Raw genomic sequence first — 23,216 nt, forward strand, 5'->3', positions numbered from 1 at the left:
CCGTACCACCAAACTTGCTCGTATAACCACTCGTCTTAAATAGGAAAAACGTTGATGTGTTTGGTCACTTCTAACTTTATCTCTAAATGGCACCATTGAATGAATGGGGCCAAGCTAAATGCCATCGAAGTGTCGCAGCGCGCCCCAGCGCCCACGCGCACGCACACAGACGACAGAGGGATGTATCAACAGTTCTTAGTTAAGGTAATAACATATTTTAATATTGAAAATGAGTAGACTATTCCTTTAAAAGTTAGGCCCGAAATGACCGAAGCCAGACAGAATTCGTCCCGAACCCAAAGGAAAATTTTGATTTACAGCTTTTTAAAAGCCCGAACCCGTTTACAGCCCGACATTATTTAAATGTGTGCACGTACACTAGCCTGGCTCCGCCTCCTACGTTCTTCCGCTTAATTTTCATTTCGCTTCAGAACAATGTCTGGGATTGATGTGTAGAGTCTCGTTTTCTCCGGCAAAAATCTGCAGGTCCAATTAGCGAACAGCGGGGAGTGGCTAAGAACACGGACGTTGAGGTCGTGCGCCAGACTGAGTGACACACGTCACGACCAAACGTTAGCGATTGGTTATGGCAGATTCAGAGTGATCAGGGCAGATCCAATAGTTTTAAACTTCAACAGAGGACCCTCCTTAACGGAAGTAATGCTTTGCAATGGAGTGTGGCCAGACTCTATGTGCAAATGAAATTAATGTACAAGAGTCTGGTTGGACCAGGCTACACGTACACAGCTTTTGTCAAGAATGAGTAATTTACACAGGTTTTAACATTATTTATTTATGACTAACTAGGCTACGCAACTTGGAAGTCAAAACAAAGAAATAAAAGAAGTAATCTGTAACATCGTAAGATCTCACTCTAAATAGGCCTATGCAATACACTATAAATAGGCCAACATGCCAATAAAAATAATTATTTCTTAACGAATAAATAAAGATAATACATTGTGAATTAAGATGGGTATTTGGCAATAATGAAATTAAGATAAAGGCCAAGATAAATTAATGCCAAAGATCTTCAGCTCTAATGTCTGCACAACTAGTTGGCCTTATAATTGAACAAAACCTTTCATATCAAGCAAGCCTTATGGTCTTACAACTGATCTTTGCTAAACTAAAGTGTATAAGTGTGAAACTAGCTAGATGTAACACAGTCATGCCCTGAAGTTCCATGCAAGATTTTTTACATAGCGCCACCTAGTGGTTTTGAGATCGAAAAATTGCTATTTTTGCCTAAAACTACTGCAACAGTACATCTAAAACCATGAGTAATCATGAATTATTCCTTTCATGGCTTGGAGAATAATCACTGGTGTATGTCAATTTACTCTTTAGCAACCAATGGGAATACCTTATCAACAGTTCTTGCAAGACCCTTTTTTCTGCATCAGAGACATGCACGCCGAGTTGCATTGCCGTGATGCCCATTTCAGTTACTTCTTTAACTTTGTCCTCCATAAGTGCGACCAACTTTTGCTGAATCCCATAGGAAGGACGGCAAAAACATCAACAAATGCCTTGCTTGCGTTTCTCTGTTCCTCTTTTTAAATCAATGCTCTGTCGATATCTTTTAGAACAGACTCAATGTCAGAATCCACACATCTGAATTCTACAGCGGCAGCCATTTCGTTGTAAATAGATTCAACACACGCGCTCTTTGGTGACGTTACCCCGGATTTCCACCGACTGCGGAGCGGCTGCAGATCGGCTCCGCTGCGTTACGGCTCCGCACTCGGCCATCCGTCAATACCCACCGGATCCGTATTTGTTGCAGAGCGGCTGCGTGCTGAAGTGACGAGTACCCGTGAGTTCTCGCAAATTCACATGAAGATCGCGCGATATCTAGTTCTGTCTACGCCCATTATGACATTGAATTATGACGTTATTACAAACCAGCCCAGATCCCAACACGAGATTTCGTGAATTCAGGTAATATCACGCGATAAATTCATGGCTCCGCCCTGCGGAGCTGTCCGGCATCCGTCAAAAATAGAAGCTCTGCGTATTTGTGTCGGAGGGCTTCGGATGGCCGGAGCTGTGACGGATTCGGAGCGCAGTCAGTGGAAATACACACATTGACTTGAATGGAAAGCGATTGACCGTTCCGCAGCGGTTCCGCAGCCTTTCCGCAGTCGGTGGAAATTGAGGGTTACTGTTGATCATCTGTCCATCATCGTATAAAGCCCGCCCTGACAATTTGATTGGTTCGACCAGCTTTGGGTCTAGCATAGTAGCTCCTCAACGGTGAAACCCCAGACTGATCTTCCCATTTTCAAAATGTCCACAACAGCAGGGCTAAGATCGGCTGGCACCCAGGCTAAAAAGTCCCATCTGAATAAAAAAAAATGTCTGAGGGAGGACTTGGGACCTCACTTCACTTTTTGCCTAGGGCCCCCAAAATCTTGAAATGTCCCTGTGCTCAATACAGTCAAGTAGTCACAGAAGATTTTAGAGCTTTCTGTCTTTCCCGTCTCTCCACACTCAAGTAGACAGAACTTTAGTCTTATGTGACAAATATGAAGTATATGCCCTCTGAGTGAAAAAATAACCCTGCACAACTCGCAAGAAGGGAAACACATACTGCAGACCATTAGCAAAGAGAGAAGAATTTCAGTTTTGTCACATGACATTTTTTTCAGGTATTACAAATCAGACCCAGCGTGGATCGGCTTCACTTCATTGGACAATAATTCTAGTTATGTGTGGTCAGATCAAACTCCTGTAAGTGATTTCTCATTACTCTCTCTCTATTTGTGTTGATTCGTTGAGGCTTTTCCTTCTAACATTATTTTACATTTCTATCATGTTCTTCTGTCCGTGATTGTGTGTTTATTTCTGTTTTAGTCCGATTATCAGAACTGGGCCTCTGGTGAACCAAGCAACTACAACAATAATGAGAACTGTGCTGAATATGGCAGTAATTATGCACGCATGTGGAATGATCGTGATTGTGATACTTATATGGACTGGATCTGTCAGATTCCAATAGGTACACAGGCAGATATAAGCAAGTATATACAGTACAGAGTAAATAAAAATGTGTTAGTGAATGAATTGCCTTGATGAATATTTAGATTTATTACACGGCTCTCTGGAATTTGTGATTCTGATTGGTCAGCCGCAACATTTTGAAGTCAGTACATTGTAAAAAATTATTTGCTGCCTTAAATTTACAGTAATTTACAGTACAGTAAGTTTAAATGACTTAAATAATAAATGTGCATGGTGACGACAAGAGAGGTGACACGCTGCGTAATTGAGTTACCCCTCCCACTTCTGAATGTTTTACTGAGATTTCTAATCCCGTCCGAATTGACCATCAATATTACAGATGTCCTGTGGTAAAATTACATTACGCCATCTACCCCTGTAAAACGAATCCCGTCCGAATAGGACTATAAACAAATGAGTAGTGTCTACTCCAGTAACTGACGGTAGAAGGATGACGAGAACTCCGTTGCTTCGCTCCCTTTGGTAGTCACTGCTGAAAATCGCTCCCGAAAATTGCTCATCATTTAATGAGTTTGGTACCAAGACACAATAAATCCATTTTGACTCATTTTGGCTTTCTATACAAAGAAAGTGACAAGATGAAAACCCCTATTTTCAATTACAATCTTTCACATAGCACCTTTAGGTTATAAAAACATACATAATTTGATTTTTAAAGATTTATTATAAATACTGATTACAAAATGCAATAAATCCATGACGTTTTTTTTTCAAAATGCTATAAATCTATTGGATCAATATATAAATGTGCATTAATCTTTGCCATGTTATATTCATTTAGTTGACTAGTGGTATACACTGATTAAAAAAATAAACATTAATGGCATCAAAACACTTACTTTGTCATATTCATAACTCTGTCATTGATGCTGTTATCTTTGGGACGTCGTTGCTGAACTTCTTAACAGATATCAGCTGTAAAATGTTTCGGTTCTGCTCGATTTTCGTTGGCTTCTCGTAAAATAATGGAAAGTTATTTATTTAGTTATTATAAAGTTTTTATAAGATCCTCTGGGGTCAATGTGTTAGCATTACAGAAGCTTGATGCTGTCGGGAGAACAAGCAACACCCAGTTCGAGTGCCTCTCGCGTAAATGATTAGATGTTGATGGCTTACGTTTCTTTCCAGTCACAGAAAATCACCACAGGTTTATCAGTGCCATCATTAGTATTTATAAGTATTATTTTGTTTGTTGATCACGGAGTACAAAGTAATGAGGAAAACTAGGATTCTGTGTGTATTCCGTGCCGCCATTGTTGTTTACATTGCGTGGAATGGTGTGCTGTGATTTGTTGAGCAGATTTATTGCATTCTGCAGAAAAGGAGGAGTGGCGTTTATTGCATTTTGGGAAAAAAAGGAGAAAATATGACAGAATAACACAGCGGATATTGTATTTTGCATGAAATTAAGAATTTACTTTTAATTACTGACCTGATACAATACTGATTTTGACAGTAACAATTTTTTTTTAAATGGCGTTTATCGCTTTTTGGAACCAAACTCTTAATTTGCATAAAGTTAAAATTTTCTTAACTTTCCCCTGTCGCTGGACACACCCATTCGGTTGCCAACGGTCACTTTAACACGTATCGCCAGAAGTCGCCAAGCTACCACTGAAATGAATGAGATCGCTCTGCTACTGCTAGTCACTGGCCGTCTAAATGGGGCATTACCGGTCACAGTCGGTCAGGGAATAATTGTTCCAACAGAAGGAAGACTTCGTATTTTTTGCTTTAATATTTGTATGATGTGGTAAACGTTTACAAAGGTTATAAGGTGCACATCGTCGAGTACCTTATTATTGACATAACAATGTGATTATAAAATATTTATGTCCAGTTATGTATTAATTTGGCTAGTAGCTGTATAATAAGTGGGATAATGTGTTGTTATTTCAGGACAAACACATTCAGATTGTAAGTTTTGATTTCCCTGTGTTAGTTTTGTGATAATCTTTTCAGTCACTTTGGATAAAAGCATCTGCATGTACATTATCCTTTACATTACAAACCTCTTTTAGATGCAGGGAAGGACTTTGAAACACCAACATAGAAAAAAATATTAACTTTGTATAAAATTTTATTAAATTTTTTTTTACAGGCATAACTCCAAAATCCCCACCGACATCAGTCATTAAAGGTAAAGATTCACTTGTGTACAGTATGTGTTATACAACAGCATTCATCTGTTTCTCATGTTGCTCAACTTTAGATCTATACGTAGCTCTCTAGTAGATTCATGTTTTAATGTGAGTTTCTGTGATATGGAGTGATACATCTTTAATCTAAACATTGTCCCTATAACCTAATCTAACAGTTTACTAAAGAACTAAAAAAACATTGATGCATTTCAAGCTTGCAATTTCATGATCAAATATGTTAAAACTTATGAATCTTTTAAAGATTATGATTTTTAAATCATCAGTGCACAAACTTTAAGCAGCAATCTTAAAAATAAACACAGAAGAATCATATCTGGCTGTACCGTCGAGTTGTTAAAGGGGTCATGACGTGAGAAATCAAGATTTCCATCAAACTGAAACTTTATTACAACTGCCACTAGGGGAAGATTTAGAAAGACAATATAAGAGAGTTTTTTCCATTTATGTATATTTATCTTGAGAGCACCCAATTGATGCTCTTTTATTCACCCCTTTCTTTACTCAACCCCCTATGTAGCACGCCTCACTGATGGAAAACTATTGTTCTATTCTAGACATTTTTGCATATGAATAGTTCAGATGCAAAACCCGCCTAAGTGCATCTGGCATGATTTTTTGTTAATTAGCTTTTATATCAGACTCAAGGCCGTAGCCAGGATTTTTCAAATACCGAGGACATTTTTTTATTATTTACATTTTTTCCATATTACAGAATAAAAATAAACATGTCCAAACTACGGCATAGCACAAATGTAACTGTGTCTGGAGAATTTTGTTGGTGACTAAAAGCATCCAAAATAAATCAATGGTTACATTTCATCATCTGAAGTGCAAGTCACCCTTTGCCTAGAAACTGCAAAACTGTGTCATTTTTTTCAAGAAGTTTCCTAAATTTTAAATTTAGGATGAATTTTTAAGAGTATAGAAGGAGTATATATATATAATAAGGGCTCTTATTGGCTGCTTTTTCTTCAATATTCAGTGTAAGTCATCTATTTCAAAAAATATATTTTTTGGTTTCTAATAACAAAAATTAATCTGTTTGGCACAGCTATATTTTGTCTACAAAAGTAATTTCAAGCATTTAACCATAAGCCTTCAGATTTAATGATTTTAAGACCACAGTTAACATTTTAGTTAAGTGACCTTAAACTTTTGAGCAGTAGTGTAGGTTTTAATCTCATTGATAGCCGTATTGCATCCCATATTGTAGGCTATTTGCTGCATAAACTTAAACTTTCTCATCTTCCCTTCTTCTCTGCTCATCTTTTGCTGGCTTTCCAAATATTAGTTAAGTTTGTTACAGCTTTTTCATTTTCATTTGCTTTATTAGATTAGAATTACAGACGTGGAGGGACTGTGTTTGCGACCGCTACCTTTGAGCTTGTTGTACTTCCATCGCTCTGTCGTTGCGGATGTGAGGGACTCGGGCGGACTGCACGTGAGGACCGGGCTGCTTGTGATTGTCTAGCAGCACCTGCTGCTCGTTGATTGTAGAGAATGATACATGCTCTCGCGTCAGTCTCCAACCACGACAGAAAAGATCGCTAGATTTGTCCTTTTTTTGCTTTTTTAAGTTGCTAAATCTAGCGACAAAGTCATCAAGTTGGCAACGCGACACTGCTCGGACTGTGCATGTATATAGTGTATGAGCTAATCCTGCTTCTGGTTGGCTAACGATGGAAATTCAGCCAATCATCATTGATTATGTGGTTGTCCCACCCCCTCTAACATACACAGGCCAATCAGTTATGTGTTTTCCACCCCTCAACACACGCAAGAGAAAAACATTGCCTGTCTAATGATGAAAGTTTACTCGCTTCAGTGAGATTAATTATACTAATGCACAGCTTTTTAATGTCAGTAACGCTGTAAGGAAACGACGTTTATATATAACGCCGTTATTTCCATCACTGCACGTGATGGTCCGTAGATGCAAGGATTGTCTCGTCGGCTATTTTCACATCAAAATGAAACGAAACTTCAAGAAAAAACTACCGAGGACATGACCTCGGTGTGTCCTCAGTGGTAGCTACGGCCATGATCAGACTCTTAGTGGATTCTGCCTAAAAACTGTATTTCTGAATGGCCTGAGGGCGGAATTAAGCGGATTTGATGCAAGTTATCTCGTCAATCTGCAAAACCGTTATTATCCACCAGTATTCTGCAACTTATAAAACCCGGAAGTATTGCCCTAGGGAAAACAGCTGTTTGTCCGTGTATGTTTTAAAGATCGCTCTGCATCTGATCTCTATCAAAAGTCCTTCACAAAAATGAAATTATCTCAGCTTTTTGCTCAAAATTTGGTGTTTTTGATGAAACCTACACATATTTCAGAGGTGATAAAAACAGAAAACATGAAGGTAGGATGAAACTGATTTTTTGTTTGAAAGCAGAGGGTCTTTTTTTAAAAATTCATATATTGTATATTTATATGTTTAAAAAAGAGCATTTGCTAGAAGGCAAATAAACTTTTGTGAAAATCATGAAAAATGCTGGCGGTGAAAGAGTTAATGGTTGTGGCTGGTTTAGCGGCTTTAACATCTGAACTCTTCATATATCAACAATATCACTTGCGGATTAAGGCATGGATGGCAGCCACCCAGGGTGGCATTTAGCTAGGGGCGGCACGAGGTGCTTGCAATAAAAAAATGAAATATGCAGAAGGGAGTTTTACCGCTCGTTTCATGTTACCATGCTGTCAGTTAACCTGTTTGGGACGAGGAGCATGTACCCTGCTACACGGACTCCATAGGCGGTGTGTGCAGCGCTGCACAGAGCGATCATCGTATGACATAAAGTTACAGGGAAAGCAAGTCGAGAACAATGCTTCTATATATATTAAATATAGACCTATGCTATTTATTTGGTTAACTTTCAAAGTTTGATATATGTGCGTAATGATGTAGAGCGACAAGAAAAAGTATGTCTCTATTTGTAGATTGTAGACTGGTGAATTTCTAAAGTCTTTGAAATAACTTTGTAACTCTTTTCAGCTTTATGTAAAGCAACAATTCTTGCAAAGTGTGTTCTTGTGCAGATCAAACTCCAAATGTCTGAGGGGTTTTATCAATCAAAGTAGCTGTAGTCCACACCTCCAAATGTATTATCTTAACCAGACTCCAGGTGTGCTAAAACCTGACTACAGTTAGCTTTTTTGAGGTCATAACATACTTTTTCCACAATCACTATGAGGTTTTTCGGTTGTTCTCAATAAAGACATGGAAGAGCAATATTATTATTTTTATTAATATTCCCCACACCCCCTGCAATACTGTTGTGGCCCATATGTTGAAAACGTCTCTATAGCATTGCTGTGAAGAACCCTTAGTCTACTAAACTTCTCCATAAATTATAAAAGCTATTATCTTATAATGTTGTATTATTGAAGTCACGTATGTTGAACAGAAACATTTCAGAAATGTTTTCCAGCTATAGATCCAATAAATGAAGATTTTGTCCCATTTTCTTCTCACTATAGAATATAACAAGACGTCTGATGGCTGGATTCAGTACAATGGCAGTCAGTATTTCATAAATCTTGAAATTTACCCTATGGAAGAAGCTCGTGAATTCTGTAAGAAGAATCATGCTGATCTTGTTGTCGTCACTGGTCAGACTGAGAGGAGATTCATATGGAAGCAGGTAAAATAAAATACTGATAAAGTTTTCTAGTTTGACTTGTACTCTGCTGCTAAATGCATTAAATTAAAATGCATGCTGGTGGATGACATCATAGTGTCACGGAGGTACGAGGCAGAGCTTATATCTGCAGCAGTATGTACAGTCAGCTCAATAAATATTGGTGAGCTCAGCAACAAAAAAATCCTGAATGTCCATGCTATGGTTTACTGCACACAAAGACGACAAAGGACAACAGGATACAAAAACATAGAAATATTTAATGATGACGATGATACACAGCAAACACAGGACGAGATCTGGAGCACACAAGGGAAATATTTTCACAGACTAACAATGAGGGAACAGGTGAGGACTGTGATATTGATTACTTGACACGGGTGACAATGATAACAAAACCCTAACCGTACATCCCCCCACCGTAACCAAAACAACACCGAAGTGGTGGGGGAGGATGACGACAACCAAAAAGTCAATACACAGAAGGTGACGACGATGGGAGGAGCCAGGGATCTTGGGGGTCCAGAGACCAGCCAGAGGGAAGCCCCAGTGTGGAGTCGCTGGGGGAAGGAGCCAGGATGGCGGAACGTCTTTCCCCACCTTGGGATGGACGACGGGGAGTGATGCTAGGTGGAGCTGAGGATCTTGAGGGCATGGGAGGAGCCGGTCGGTCAGCTGACTGAGGTGGAGGAGGGGCTCCAGACATCCGCGGCGGAGCCAGAGTGAAAGAACCCCCAGGTGACGTCTAATGGTTGAAGGAGCCCAAGCAAGCCGGTGGGACAAAGGGAGGGATGGCATCAGTATGACAAGAGTCCAGAGGGGAGGGCGGGACAAAGAGAGACCAGGGCGGAGCCAGAGGGAGCCTGATGGAGCTGGTGGAGAGAGACGGGACCCGAAGGAGAGGGTGGAGGAGAGATCCTAGGTAAAGCCACTGGATCGGAGGACAGAGCTGACCTCATGATCTCGGGGGACAGTGGAGGAGAACAAAAGATCTCCGAGAAAGCTGGCAAAGAGGCACACCGTGGCGTAACCAACGCAGTGATGCTAATGTGCTGAGGGTGAGCTGGGGGGTGGCTGTTTGCCAGTTGTTCTGTGGCTGATGGACTGGCTGGTGACTGAAGAGTAGGAGTGAGGCTGGCCGTTACCAGCGGAGAGGCAGGAGGACTGGACTTGACCAGCGGGGATGAGGGGGAGAATAAAAGTCAATTGCACAGTCCAGGAACAGGTGCATGCTCACCCTCAGCGGCAAGAGTGTGGATGAGTGTTCAGCACTGCCCACATGGTGGCGCCTGACACTCACTAAAGCACAGTTTATTTACCAACGTTTCAGTGAGGTTAATTGCCTTTATCAAGGTAATATTTTTTTACCAAATGGAGAACAATATACTGTAAATATGAGTGCTAATTATACACAGGTGAAGGTAATTACATCCAATATTCCAATGATTTATTAGTAAACAAAATATGAAGAATTTCATTTAAATAAGATACCAAATAATGTACAGTATTGTTCAAAATAATAGCAGTACAATGTGACTAACCAGAATAATCAAGGTTTTTAGTATATTTTTTTATTGCTACGTGGCAAACAAGTTACCAGTAGGTTCAGTAGATTCTCAGAAAACAAATGAGACCCAGCATTCATGATATGCACGCTCTTGGGGCTGTGCAATTGGGCAATTAGTTGAATTAGTTGAAAGGGGTGTGTTCAAAAAAATAGCAGTGTGGCATTCAATCACTGAGGTCATCAATTTTGTGAAGAAACAGGTGTGAATCAGGTGGCCCCTATTTAAGGATGAAGCCAACACTTGTTGAACATGCATTTGAAAGCTGAGGAAAATGGGTCGTTCAAGACATTGTTCAGAAGAACAGCGTACTTTGATTAAAAAGTTGATTGGAGAGGGGAAAACCTATAAAGAGGTGCAAAAAATGATAGGCTGTTCAGCTAAAATGATCTCCAATGCCTTAAAATGGAGAGCAAAACCAGAGAGACGTGGAAGAAAACGGAAGACAACCATCAAAATAGATAGAAGAATAACCAGAATGGCAAAGGCTCAGCCAATGATCACCTCCAGGATGATCAAAGACAGTCTGGAGTTACCTGTAAGTACTGTGACAGTTAGAAGACGTCTGTGTGAAGCTAATCTATTTTCAAGAATCCCCCGCAAAGTCCCTCTGTTAAAAAAAGGCATGTGCAGAAGAGGTTACAATTTGCCAAAGAACACATCAACTGGCCTAAAGAGAAATGGAGGAACATTTTGTGGACGGTTGAGGGGTAAATTGTTGTTTTTGGGTCCAAAGGCCACAGGCAGTTTGTGAGACGACCCCAAAACTCTGAATTCAAGCCACAGTACACAGTGAAGACAGTGAAGCATGGGGGTGCAAGCATCATGATATGGGCATGTTTCTCCTACTATGGTGTTGGGCCTATTTATCTCATACCAGGGATCATGGATCAGTTTGCATATGTTAAAATACTTGAAGAGGTCATGTTGCCCTATGCTGAAGAGGACATGCCCTTGAAATGGTTGTTTCAACAAGACAATGACCCAAAACACACTAGTAAACGGGCAAAGTCTTGGTTCCAAACCAACAAAATTAATGTTATGGAGTGGCCAGCCCAATCTCCAGACCTTAATCCAATTGAGAACTTGTGGGGTGATATCAAAAATGCTGTTTCTGAAGCAAAACCAAGAAATGTGAATGAATTGTGGAATGTTGTTAAAGAATCATGGAGTGGAATAACAGCTGAGAGGTGCCACAAGTTGGTTGACTCCATGCCACACAGATGTCAAGCAGTTTTAAAAAACTGTGGTCATACAACTAAATATTAGTTTAGTGATTCACAGGATTGCTAAATCCCAGAAAAAAATGTTTGTACAAAATAGTTTTGAGTTTGTACTGTCAAAGGTAGACACTGCTATTTTTTTGAACACACCCCTTTCAACTAATTGCCCAATTGCACAGCCTTATGAGCGTGCATATCATGAATGCTGGGTCTTGTTTGTTTTCTGAGTTTCTACTGAACCTACTGGTAACTTGTTTGCCACGTAGCAATAAAAAATATACTAAAAACCTTGATTATTCTGGTTAGTCACATTGTACTGCTATTATTTTGAACAATACTGTAACCAAGGGGACTCTTCAGTACACTTAAACATGCTCTGGAACCTGGAAGCAGAGACCGCTAACAGCATCGTCACAAAACCAACAGCCGCATATCATGGTAGAAGAATCCTCAGGCGATATGAGAGATACACACGTCAACATCGGTTCCGAAGAACAGAAACTAAATGAAAACGCCTACCAGCCTCCGTTTTATACCCGGATTCCTGGGTGGAGTCATGATATGTAAATTCCATTCAATTTTCATTGGTCTATTTCATAGAGTGGTCTCCCAAGGTCAAACCCGTAGTGTCAATTCATTGACACAATGGCGGTTTCTCAATATGCGTTCTTCAGCGATCTTGCGTCCTTGTGTCCTCGCTCTACTTCATCATTAACAGTTGAAGTTCAATTCCAATTCTCATGAACGCAAGTACAGAGGACGCAGGAAAATACCCAGATGCGTTCTTGATATCGAGGATGCATCGAGTGTAGACTTGCGCGTTGAAATCTGGGGAGGTCACGTAACCAGCAGGAAGATCGCAAATATTTCAATTCTCACAGGTGCGTTCTGTGTTCTCGCAACCTTCTGAGTTCGTTCTTCCAAGGTCGCCTGGCAAGACCAGTCAACCACGAGAACGCGAGTCCGTTCTTTGCGTTCTTAGAATTGAGAAACAGCCTTCGTTGAGTGAGTGACAGAAGGGGAACCCCTTTACAATGTCTGGAGAAGTGAATCTGAATGCTTCTGTCTTCTGTTACATCACCAAAAAACACCAGCGACCCAGTGCCTTAGGAAAGCATACATGGAAATGCAATCACACTGCCTGAACACTATTTTACTGAAGATGTTTTCTGCCCATATCATGAGATGTTCATAGCCTTCTCCATCACTTTTATTCTCATACATATTAGTTTTATTTCTCCAAAAAAGGTTTTATATCTTCTCTTTATTGTTTTTATTGACAATGCCATCTTTACCTCTTGTAGAGCCTTCTTCATTTGTCTGGACCGTGTAAAGAGGTTTTTCTTTATCATGGAGAGGATAATGCCATCATCCACCATTGTAATCTTATATGGAAGTCCAGGATTGTTTGTTGTTGCTGAGCTTACCAGTGCATTTTTACCAAATATTTCTCCTGTCTGACTGATGGATATGTTATGATTTTGAAACTTAAATATGGTCTGGTGAAGATCCATTTACAGTTCCATTTGCTTTGTTTGGTAATTGATATATGACTGCCAGGAACTTTATTTGTAGCCACATGTTGCATCTATAAAGATATCGAGATGATTCTCACCATTGATGTTCTTTGAAAAGACAGCCACTAGGCCTCTCTTTGAGACATGAGTATGTAGGATGTCCATCAGGGTGTTTATTCCTGCGGCCAGTATATGTTTTGGAAGTTAGATGATTAGACTTATTATTGTTTTTTGTTTTTTTTTACAAAAACAAAATTTGCTCCTTGTGTTAAAGAAAAGTCTGTGGTTCTTTTGTTTGGGCTTCACAATATTTAAGCTCACTCCTCAGTAGACTGAAGACACAGTCTATAGTTCAGAGGAGGGATAAACACTTAAGTGTTTTATTTACAAGCATTTGAGGAGGACTAAACTGATGCTGTTTCATAGATATCGAGACTTGGAGAATCACAAACTCACTTCTACATCGGGATGACTGTAGAGTTGGACAAATCATTTAGGTGAGTATGAAAGACTACAACATGGGCTGGATGCTAAACTAAGACCAAATAAGCAAACCATTTAAACTGTAAAAGATGATGTACAGCCAAACCAGTGGTTTTCGCAGAATAAACACAACAGGGTGAACAGGATCACATTTAAGGGATTTATTTGTGATGATAATCATCTGGGTGTACGTACAGCTAATTGGCGGTACATGAGTAAATATATGGAAATTAAATATTGATCATTTGTAAGAAAAAATACAAACGTATAACTCTCAGTAACCAGATGAGATTTTGTTATTATTGATATCTGGAAATAACACTCCAATGACCAATAAGAATCCAGCATCCCAGAGAATAGAAGTTTGGGTTCACTCTGAAAAACATGTTAAAACAGCCCAAATTGGAGAGCAGATTACACATTTAAGGTGCAGGATAAGCAACTTGAACTTTAAACCTCATTGAAGTCATATATTTATGATGAAAATGTCAGATTTTGATTAAAGGATTTCAACATCCAATTTTTTTTGATTTAAACATCCAAAAAAAAAAAACAGTAACCAACGTATTTACGATCCTGTGGGCACAACTTATCATGTCATGTAAACTGGACTGTTGTCACACGCATTTAGTTTTATGGATACATATATTGATACCAACCTTGTTTATCCACATAAATATGTCAGTGTAAAATAAGGTAACCAGATTTTTTAAATAAAAACCGGGGACATTTCCTAGTTCAATGGTCAAAGCATCATTACCTTTTTTGAATGTTTTCGTCTTTTTATTGTTGTGGGTTTGATTTCGGTCAATCTAATTGTTATGGTAGTGTAAAGAGCCACCCATTGGCACAACAATGAATACCAGTGGCGTGGGTTTTTGTGTTTTTTTCTTATGTAACCGTTCCCATGTGATGGAAAATCAGCTCTGCATTGGTTTTGTGTGACTTCCTTGACTGGTCTTTGGCTGGCTCTTTATTTTCTTAACAAATGAAGACTTAATATTAGAAAGCATATATTGTGTGGCTTCTAAAAAACACATCTTTGGCTCTCTCATGGTGAAACATCAAACTTTGCCAGGCCGTCACGGACACACCCTTTAGCGAAAATTCCAGATCTCCACAATTTATCAAGTTCATCTGCTCGGTTCCAGACAGGCTATCTATTGCGGCATATTACCCAGATGAGTTATGTGAATGCTTTGTTCTGGACAACCTAGCTATTGCGTGATAGGTACATTTACTGGACATTTTATGTGAATGCGTTGTTAAAAAAGAATGTCTTAAGTTTAGACTTAAACTGATCGACTGTGTCTGATTCTCAAACATTATTTGGTAAATCATTCCAGAGCTTAGGGGCTAGATATGAAAAAGATCTACCACCTTTAGACACTTTTGATATTCTAGGGTTAATTTATTGGCCAGAATTTTGTGATCGCAGTGTACGTGATGGATTGTATTCTGATAGTAATTCTTTAAGATACGAGGGTGCTGGGCCATGTAAGGCTTTGTAGGTGATTAGCTATGTTTTTAATTGTATGCAATATTTAACTGATAGCCAGTGTGAACATGCCAAAATTGGACTTATGTGGTAATTTTTTTAGAGTGTGAAACGAACAATATAACTCACTAGAAAATGTTTTGTTGTGCTGTTGAGTGTCAGAATAGGAATGCCTTCATTTTTATTATATACCGTCGTCGAAGACACCATTTGAAGATAAACGTAGGTGTTTATGTTTGCAATAAGCCCTGAACCGGACAGACTGGAGTGATGATATCATTTGGAAATCTTTTAATAATTAGAATAGAAAATAATTAGAGAAGATATCCGGTGTTCTGTCGAAGTCTGTTCCCTCTATGTGTCTCTTATAGCATTTTCATCACGTTACGTTTATAATTTATTTAGAAAGATTAAAGATTTGAATGAGTTCATAATATAAATAATATTACCATTTATTAAAGTTTTCATATTTTTTCGTTTTCTATTACTTCTTTTTACCTTATATCTTAGCCTATGTCTTCTTCCTGTTTGTTCTAAATTATAATGTTTACTAATAAATATATATACATAGCACACACACACACACACACACACACACACACACACACACATGATGTAAAGTGTTAATAATATATGAACAGGCCTATAAAATGAATTTGTATGTAAACATAATAGTTTTAGAACAAACAAGTAGGCTATAAATATAAGCAAGAAATTGAAAACAGGAAAATTATGAAATATTTAATAAATGATATTATACAGAATACATGATAGTATTGCTCTTATAAGTACTTCAGTGATTCATACTGTAAAAATAATTGATTTACCAATAAAGAAGAATACATATACATTACATACATGCACACAATTAGTAGCCAAGCCATTTAAACTTTTAATTTATTTATAAAATAAACGTAACTTGGTGAAAATGTTATAAGAAACATTACACTTAAGAGAAATATAGGGGAACAGACTTCTACAGAACACCGGATCCTTAAAAATCACTTCAAAAACACTGCACACCGCTATTGCAGTGCTGTCACTTTCTGCCACCAGTTGGGCTCTGCCCACAAAAAACGTCATCTCTGTTTGCAAACACGCAAAAGGTCTATTCTCACCACAGTGCAGCCATCTATGGGCAACTTGTAATCTGGCATATTATGTTTGGAGCGATTTGGTTCAATAATAAGTATCTCTGTCTTATTGGAGTTTAGCATAAGAAAATTATGTGCCATCCAGTCCCTAATATCACTAATGCAGTCTGTTAGCTTAGAAAACTGGTGGGTTTCGCTAGGATGTGACTAGATGTAAAGCTGGGTATCATCCGCATAGCAGTGACAACTTATGTTGTGTTTCCTGATGATGTCTCCTAGAGGTAACATATATAACGAGAATAGGATAGGACCTAAAACTGAACCCTGTGGTACACCATTATTAACCAGGGAGTGATATGACTCTTCCTCATTTACATAAACAAAGTGGTAGCAATTGGTTAGATACGATCTAAACCAGGCTAATGCCTGACCACTGATACAACATAGTTTTCTAGTCTATTGAGTAAGATTGTGTGATCTATTGTGTCTGCAGGCTGCACTAAGGTCTAGTAATATAGGAATTGAGATTTGATCGGATGTTAAAAGGAGGTCATTTGTAACTCTAAGCAGTGCTGTCTCTGTGCTATGGTGGGGTCTGAATCCTGATTGGAACTTTCCATATGTACTATTATTCACTAAGAATGCGCAACAATACTCAGGTAGGCTGTGGCGTTGACACGATGCTCAATTGGTACTAATGGGCCCAAACTCTGCCAAGAAAATATCCCCCACACCATTACACCACCACCAGCAGCCTGAACCATTAATACATGGCAGGATGGATCCATGCTTTCATGTTGTTGACGCCCAAGACACAAAAGGTCATTGCAAAAGAGGCTGGTTGTTCACAAAGCTCTGTGTCTAAGCACATTAATAGAGAAGCGAAGGGAAGGAAAAGATGTGATAGAAAAAAGTGTACAAGCAATAGGGATAACCGCACCCTGGAGAGGATTGTGAGAGGAGATTCACAAAGAGTGGAATGCAGCTGGACTCAGTGCTTCAAGAACCACTGTGCACAAACGTATGCAAGACATGGGCTTCAGCTGTCACCATCCTTGTGTCAAGCCGCTGTTGAATAACAGACAGCATAAGAAGCATTTCGCTTCTGGAATGCCGCTGAGTGGTCCTTCTCTGGTGAAAGTAAATTTTGCATTTCCTTTGGAAATCAGTAGTAGTAAGACTGGGGGTAGGGGGTTAGTGGGTAGGTTAGGGATCTGAAAATTTCCTGTATTTTCAAATCCCAATGTTGACATGTATGACTTCAGCTGATTTCAAAGCATTGTAAAATTTAACATGAGTGGTTGGTACATTGAACCCGATAACCATGACTATTTGCATATCTTATGATAACTTGATGATGCTTCCTCACGTCTCTTAGTAAATTCTTCATTGTTAAAGCAGTGGTGTGCAACCAAGTTATTAATGTAGCTCACAGTCCCCTCTACTGGGGATTTTAACACAGGCACAAATTAATTTAGTGAGTCTCACATGGGCAACAATTGGGTATAATGCTTTACACAGGACACTAGAGGTCCTGCAATCTCTAGCACCCTGGAGAATCAGAGCAATGGGTGTTGTCCTGTTTCAGTTTCTTAGCACAGGGCCTGATACTTTTGGGATACTCTGTTAAAAACTGTGATTATTTGAACAATAAGATTTGTCCTTTGGTTTAGTCAGTACTTGTGCATAGCATGCAGTTTCCTTAAGGAATTTACGATCATCCTGGTTTTGGATGAGGTTGAAGGGGGTTTTAATGGATGATAAGGAGAAATGCTGTGGACCAATCAAAATGTCCCCTTGTTCTCCATAAAAGATGTCAGAGCAGCCTCTTATTTGATCGAACTGGACACCTGTTTGTGTTAACCCACCCAAATCCAGTCCAAATGTATCAGTTGGGGAGATGTCTGAAATGCTTGTTATCAGGTGTTCCTACAGGTGATTTCCTGGTAATTTGACCCAGCATTTGGGTTGATGTGTCACGGGAGGGGTGCATTCATCCAACTGTCTGTGAAATTTGCAGGGCAAATAAAACATGTGACATTTTTTGTCTGTTTGTAGTTGGATGGACGGTTCACCTGTTGTATACACTGCATGGGAAAAAAATGAACCAAATTTCGCCAACAATAATGAGAACTGTGTGGCCGTTTTGAAAAGCTCAGGTAAGAACTTCTCATCACAGCTGTATATGATATAGCAAATAGATGAAGAACAACATCCACTAATGCTGAGGCAGCTATTCAGTCCAGAGACATCACATCTAGATTATAAGATGTTGATTCAGATTGTATTAGTGTTGTTTATTAGTTGAAGCTGACCTCATTTGGATTAATAAATAACTTTTACCATTAGGTTTAAAATTTCAGAAGCTTGTTATTGTACAACAATATTGTATGACACATATATAGTATACTGTATGTCTTATCTAATCGCCTTTTTAATGGTGCACATGATCTGATGGATAATATGTATGTGTTTCTGTAGGATTCTGGAATGATGTTAATTGTGGTTCATCGTTACCCTCAATCTGTAAAAGAAGTGCTGATTTTGTCAACACCACCATGTCTCCAACCACTGTAGCACCGGGCGGCTGCGCTCCTGACTGGACTCTGTTTAGAGGAAAAGTAAGAACCATTACTGTCCAAATACATTTGCGGACCCACATAACTATTAAGAGATGCCATGAGTTCCCAAAAAACCTGGGGATTCCTTGGTTTTCCATTAAAACTAGGACTATTTTTGTCAAATTATTGAAAGGAACACATTAGCTATGTTTACTTGCACAAAATGTTGTCATTACAACTGAATTTAATCCGATTGCAGATTACGACATTACAGTTTACATGCACTCTAAACATTGCAATCTGATTAAAATATTTGTTTACATGTACAATCTATATAATCCAAACCAAACAGCTGTGCAAGTGCACATCCAGGGTTGCCAGATTTGCGTATCAAACTCATCCCAAAGGGCATTCAAAACCAGCCCAAAAGCATCCCAAAGACAATTCAAAGCCCAAATTCCAATAACTAATGAACAAAAAAACCCTTTGATCTTTAAAGGGGCACTTCATCCATTTGCATTAAGCTTTGTATTGTTAGAACCCGAATCATGTTTTTGAATGGTCGTGCATCATTCCTTCAGTTTCCCCAGAGACGGGAGAAATACAGATTTCAGTGTTGCACTTCCTTCTTTCAATTATGTAAAAATCGTCATTTTGCATCATTGAAATAAGGAAGTGCTATATCTTTGTCTAGTGTGAAAGACAACAGACACTCATTCCTCATTTTTCCAAGGTGGGGACAATGGATGGGACCCACTTACGCTAAAGACCTATTACAGATCAGTGGGTGGGACTTACGAAAATATACGAACACAGACGATAAAAAACGATCAGCCGCCATAATTATGCTAAGCTAACAGACGTTGTGGAGTGAGCCAGACTTGTTAATAATAGCAGAAGGTAATTGATATGATATGGAGAAGGGTAATTTCGCAACCGTGATGCTTTATTCCGCTGTTCATTGCACCTTTATGAGCCACAATACATTGGCATTTTAAAAATTTCTCTTAGTAAATTGGTCCCGCGAAGTGTGTTTCCAATTCGTCGGTCACGACGTGATATCTTTGATTGCTTCCTTCAGGGAAAGAGGGTTAGATACATAACTGAGACATTTTTTATGTTATTTCCCTGACCAAGATATTTTAATAATCAAAGCTGCACACCTTAATTCTGAGCGTTTGTGTTTCCAAATAGTGTTACAAGTTTTTCAAAAATAAGATGTCATGGCATAAAGCACAAGATCACTGCATTTCTAATGAAGGCAAACTGGTGTCTATTTGGAGTCGCACAGAGCAATGTAAGTATGACACAAATACTGTTATCTGTTCAACCTTTACACCTGAATTTATTTATTTTTATAAGAAATGAAACCTGCTGATATCATTGTGATGTTTAAAGAATCCAAAATGTATTCTCAACTATTAAAGCTAGTTTACATGTTTGCAATTAAAAGTATTACATTGACTTTATTTAAATTTGTGTATAATATATATAATATATATATATATATATATATATATATATATATATATATATATATATATATATATATATATATATATATATATATATATATATATATATATATATATATATATATATATATATATATATATATATGCATTGCATTACAAAAATCCCTTTGTTTGCATTTTCAGTTTTTCTCACAACTTTAATGCTAAGTGCTGTTAATGATGTGTGGATCGGTGCAAATGACATTGCCACAGATAAAAAATTTGTGTGGACTGAAAATCGAGCTGTCAGATACAAAAACTGGCTCAAAGGTCAACCTTCATCATGGGTACGGTCAATATACTTTTCTGGGGAGTGCATGAGTTTATTGCAAAAATTAATGTAGCAGCACAATCATCAAGCTAATCTTTTGTTTGTTGTGTATTTGTTTCATCAGTTAGTTTTCTGTGTCATCTTACACTAAAAGCTTTGTGTTTGATCACAGCAGTTAATATAAGCATCTCAATATATGTTCTTCTCACAGGCAGTGTGTTTCAGTTTAACTTATGTTATAAGGTTTTGATTTTAGTTGTAAAGGTTTGACCATTTCATTAACTCATACAGTAGCCACCAAAGGACAAATATGCCAACATCTGAGGCAACATAGGGATGAAATGCACTCTGTAGGAGGGGTGCACAAACTCGGTCCTGGAGGGCTGTTATCCTAGCAGAGTTTAGCTCCAACTTGCCTCATCATACTGCCTAGAAGTGTTTAGTGCTTAGTAACACCCCAGTCAGCCAGCCAGCGCAACCAGCAGTAGCAGAGCGACGTGATCTCATCCATTTCAATGGAAGCTTGCCGACTTCCGGCGTTTGCACTCAAACGTAGTAACTGTTTTACTCACATAATGCTACTGTGCCATTCCTGTCAGAGCCAACATTAATGGTTCTTTTAATCACAGTCTCTCTGCAAATCCAGCATCGACTTGTCGCTTCTTTACAAACGAATTCACGGTACACAAATTAAACAAACACTCCCCACATGAGCTGGAACTTCTTTATAAACAAACTTCAACCACGCATTCCTAATGTTAGGTTCCAAGGTAAGGTTATACAGCAAGTATAACTGGTACTCATAAAGATCACCGCGTCAAAATAAAAGTATTTTGGGAAAAATGTATTTAAACGTCATTACATTTGGCAATCTTTAAAAACATGTTTACTGATTGTTGAGACACTGCATACGTTTGCTTTGCCCCTGACCCCCACATGTGTCACGCGAAGCTGTGGGTGGGGCTACAAAAGCAGTCCTTGCAATTTGAATTTTAAGGTGGGGATAAAAATCTCATTGACATCACACATTGAAACATTACTGAACCGACTGTTTTCTTGGCTCGTTGCCAAAAACTGTTATATTTCTGTGTATAATGTATAGTACTAATATACGCTGTGTTTATATTGATTATTTCACAAATAAGCCACAAAACCAGCCCTAATATTTGTAGCAATAGCCAATAATACATTGTATGGATCAAAATTACTGATTGATTATTTTATGTCAAAAATCATAAAGTTAAGATCATGTTCCATGAAGATATTTTGTAAATTTTCTTACAGCGAATATGTTTTAAATATGTTTATCATTAGTATTATGTGTTGCTAAGGACCAGATTTTCAAATCGTTGTATCTCCTTTCACCTATTGTCCTATCCTAACAAAGTTTATTTATTCAAGCTGGTTAATTCCAAACAAGGTTATTTATTCAGTTTTCAGATGATGTTAAAATTGACCCTTATGATTGTTTTTGTGGTAACAGTTTACAAATAATCTGAACTCTTTTCCATGTAGGGCTATAGATGTGTTGTGATGGTTAAACACCCAGAGAAGTTCACTGGTGTGTGGAAAAATGCAAAGTGTGAAAATGAGAAAGCTTTCATCTGCAAGAGGAACACAGGTTAGATGAAGACAAGACCTCACTGCGTAAATGTTATACCTGTAACTCAATCCAATCACATTGACTGAAGTAAACACACAAGTTTATGGGTGACTTGTTGATCTCTTACTGTAAGTATTTTGTTTGTATTTTAGAATCTCAGTTCTTTGCTACCATGACCACAGCAGTACCACAGAAATACTTCAGTCTGGGCAATGATTCATATAAGGTCCAGCTGGAGAAGATGAGCTGGGATGAAGCGAGAAGACAGTGTAAAGCTGATGATGCTGATCTTGCGAGTGTACTGAACTCCATCAGTCAGGCGTACACCAGCCTACAAGTCGACAATCTCAAAGAACCTTTGTGGATCGGACTCAACAGTAACCTGGTAATAAATTCATCTCTCTTCACAATAAACACATTCATGTAATAGGGCTTATTCGCAAACACCGGAAGTCGCTAGCCGTGGCCATCTTGTTGACATGACATCTGTCCTGCCCCTAGCCGCAGGTAGATTTGAGTCGAGGGGAGCAGTAGCCTAATGGCTTCATCTCGTCTGTATTAAGAGAAGATGAGCTTGATTATTGTGGAACAATATCAAATAGACCCAATAGCCTTAAGTAAAGATCCGTCCTTATTGCCAGCCGTAACTTATCCGGATATTTATAACTATATCGTTCATACAGTATCCGCATTTATCATACAAGCACTGAAGCGCCGTTCACATTATAACGATAACTATAACGATAACTATATCATCGTCCACATCACCAAACAATACGTTTATGCTAATTCGCTCACGGCACTCGCGCAAATCACTTGCTTTTAATATTGCTTGTAATAAAAACTTTTGCAGATGTCCTCCACGCTGCGTTTCGCGTAACTCTAAACAGTGAATCTAATAGTTTGTGTAATCTCTTACCTTTTGGCATAACAGTTAGTTAATGTAATAGATTAAAAAGCATTACGTAGTCAATTTTCACAGCAACTGGAGGTAATCTAATGTTATAGACCTCAGCAATGAGCTTCACTGTCATTTTAAGTGGCCGTGCACTTGAA

The 23,216-nt window shown here is 38.5% G+C and overlaps 1 protein-coding gene across 1 annotated transcript in view; it reads left to right on the top strand.

The window, feature by feature from the left end:
• LOC141352832 (macrophage mannose receptor 1-like) overlaps window positions 1–23,216 on the top strand; it is a 54,613-nt gene that overhangs the window by 12,016 nt on the left and 19,381 nt on the right. Inside the window, exons 12-22 of the mRNA XM_073858845.1 lie at window positions 2,655–2,736; window positions 2,860–3,004; window positions 5,129–5,167; window positions 8,671–8,834; window positions 13,563–13,633; window positions 18,270–18,370; window positions 18,693–18,832; window positions 19,967–20,069; window positions 20,431–20,573; window positions 22,073–22,178; window positions 22,313–22,545. Coding sequence (XP_073714946.1) covers window positions 2,655–2,736; window positions 2,860–3,004; window positions 5,129–5,167; window positions 8,671–8,834; window positions 13,563–13,633; window positions 18,270–18,370; window positions 18,693–18,832; window positions 19,967–20,069; window positions 20,431–20,573; window positions 22,073–22,178; window positions 22,313–22,545 — 1,327 coding nt within the window. The remainder of the gene's footprint in view (window positions 1–2,654; window positions 2,737–2,859; window positions 3,005–5,128; window positions 5,168–8,670; window positions 8,835–13,562; window positions 13,634–18,269; window positions 18,371–18,692; window positions 18,833–19,966; window positions 20,070–20,430; window positions 20,574–22,072; window positions 22,179–22,312; window positions 22,546–23,216) is intronic.

This window comes from Misgurnus anguillicaudatus, chromosome 21 (assembly GCF_027580225.2).
Source record: "Misgurnus anguillicaudatus chromosome 21, ASM2758022v2, whole genome shotgun sequence".
Taxonomy (NCBI): Eukaryota; Metazoa; Chordata; class Actinopteri; order Cypriniformes; family Cobitidae; genus Misgurnus; species Misgurnus anguillicaudatus.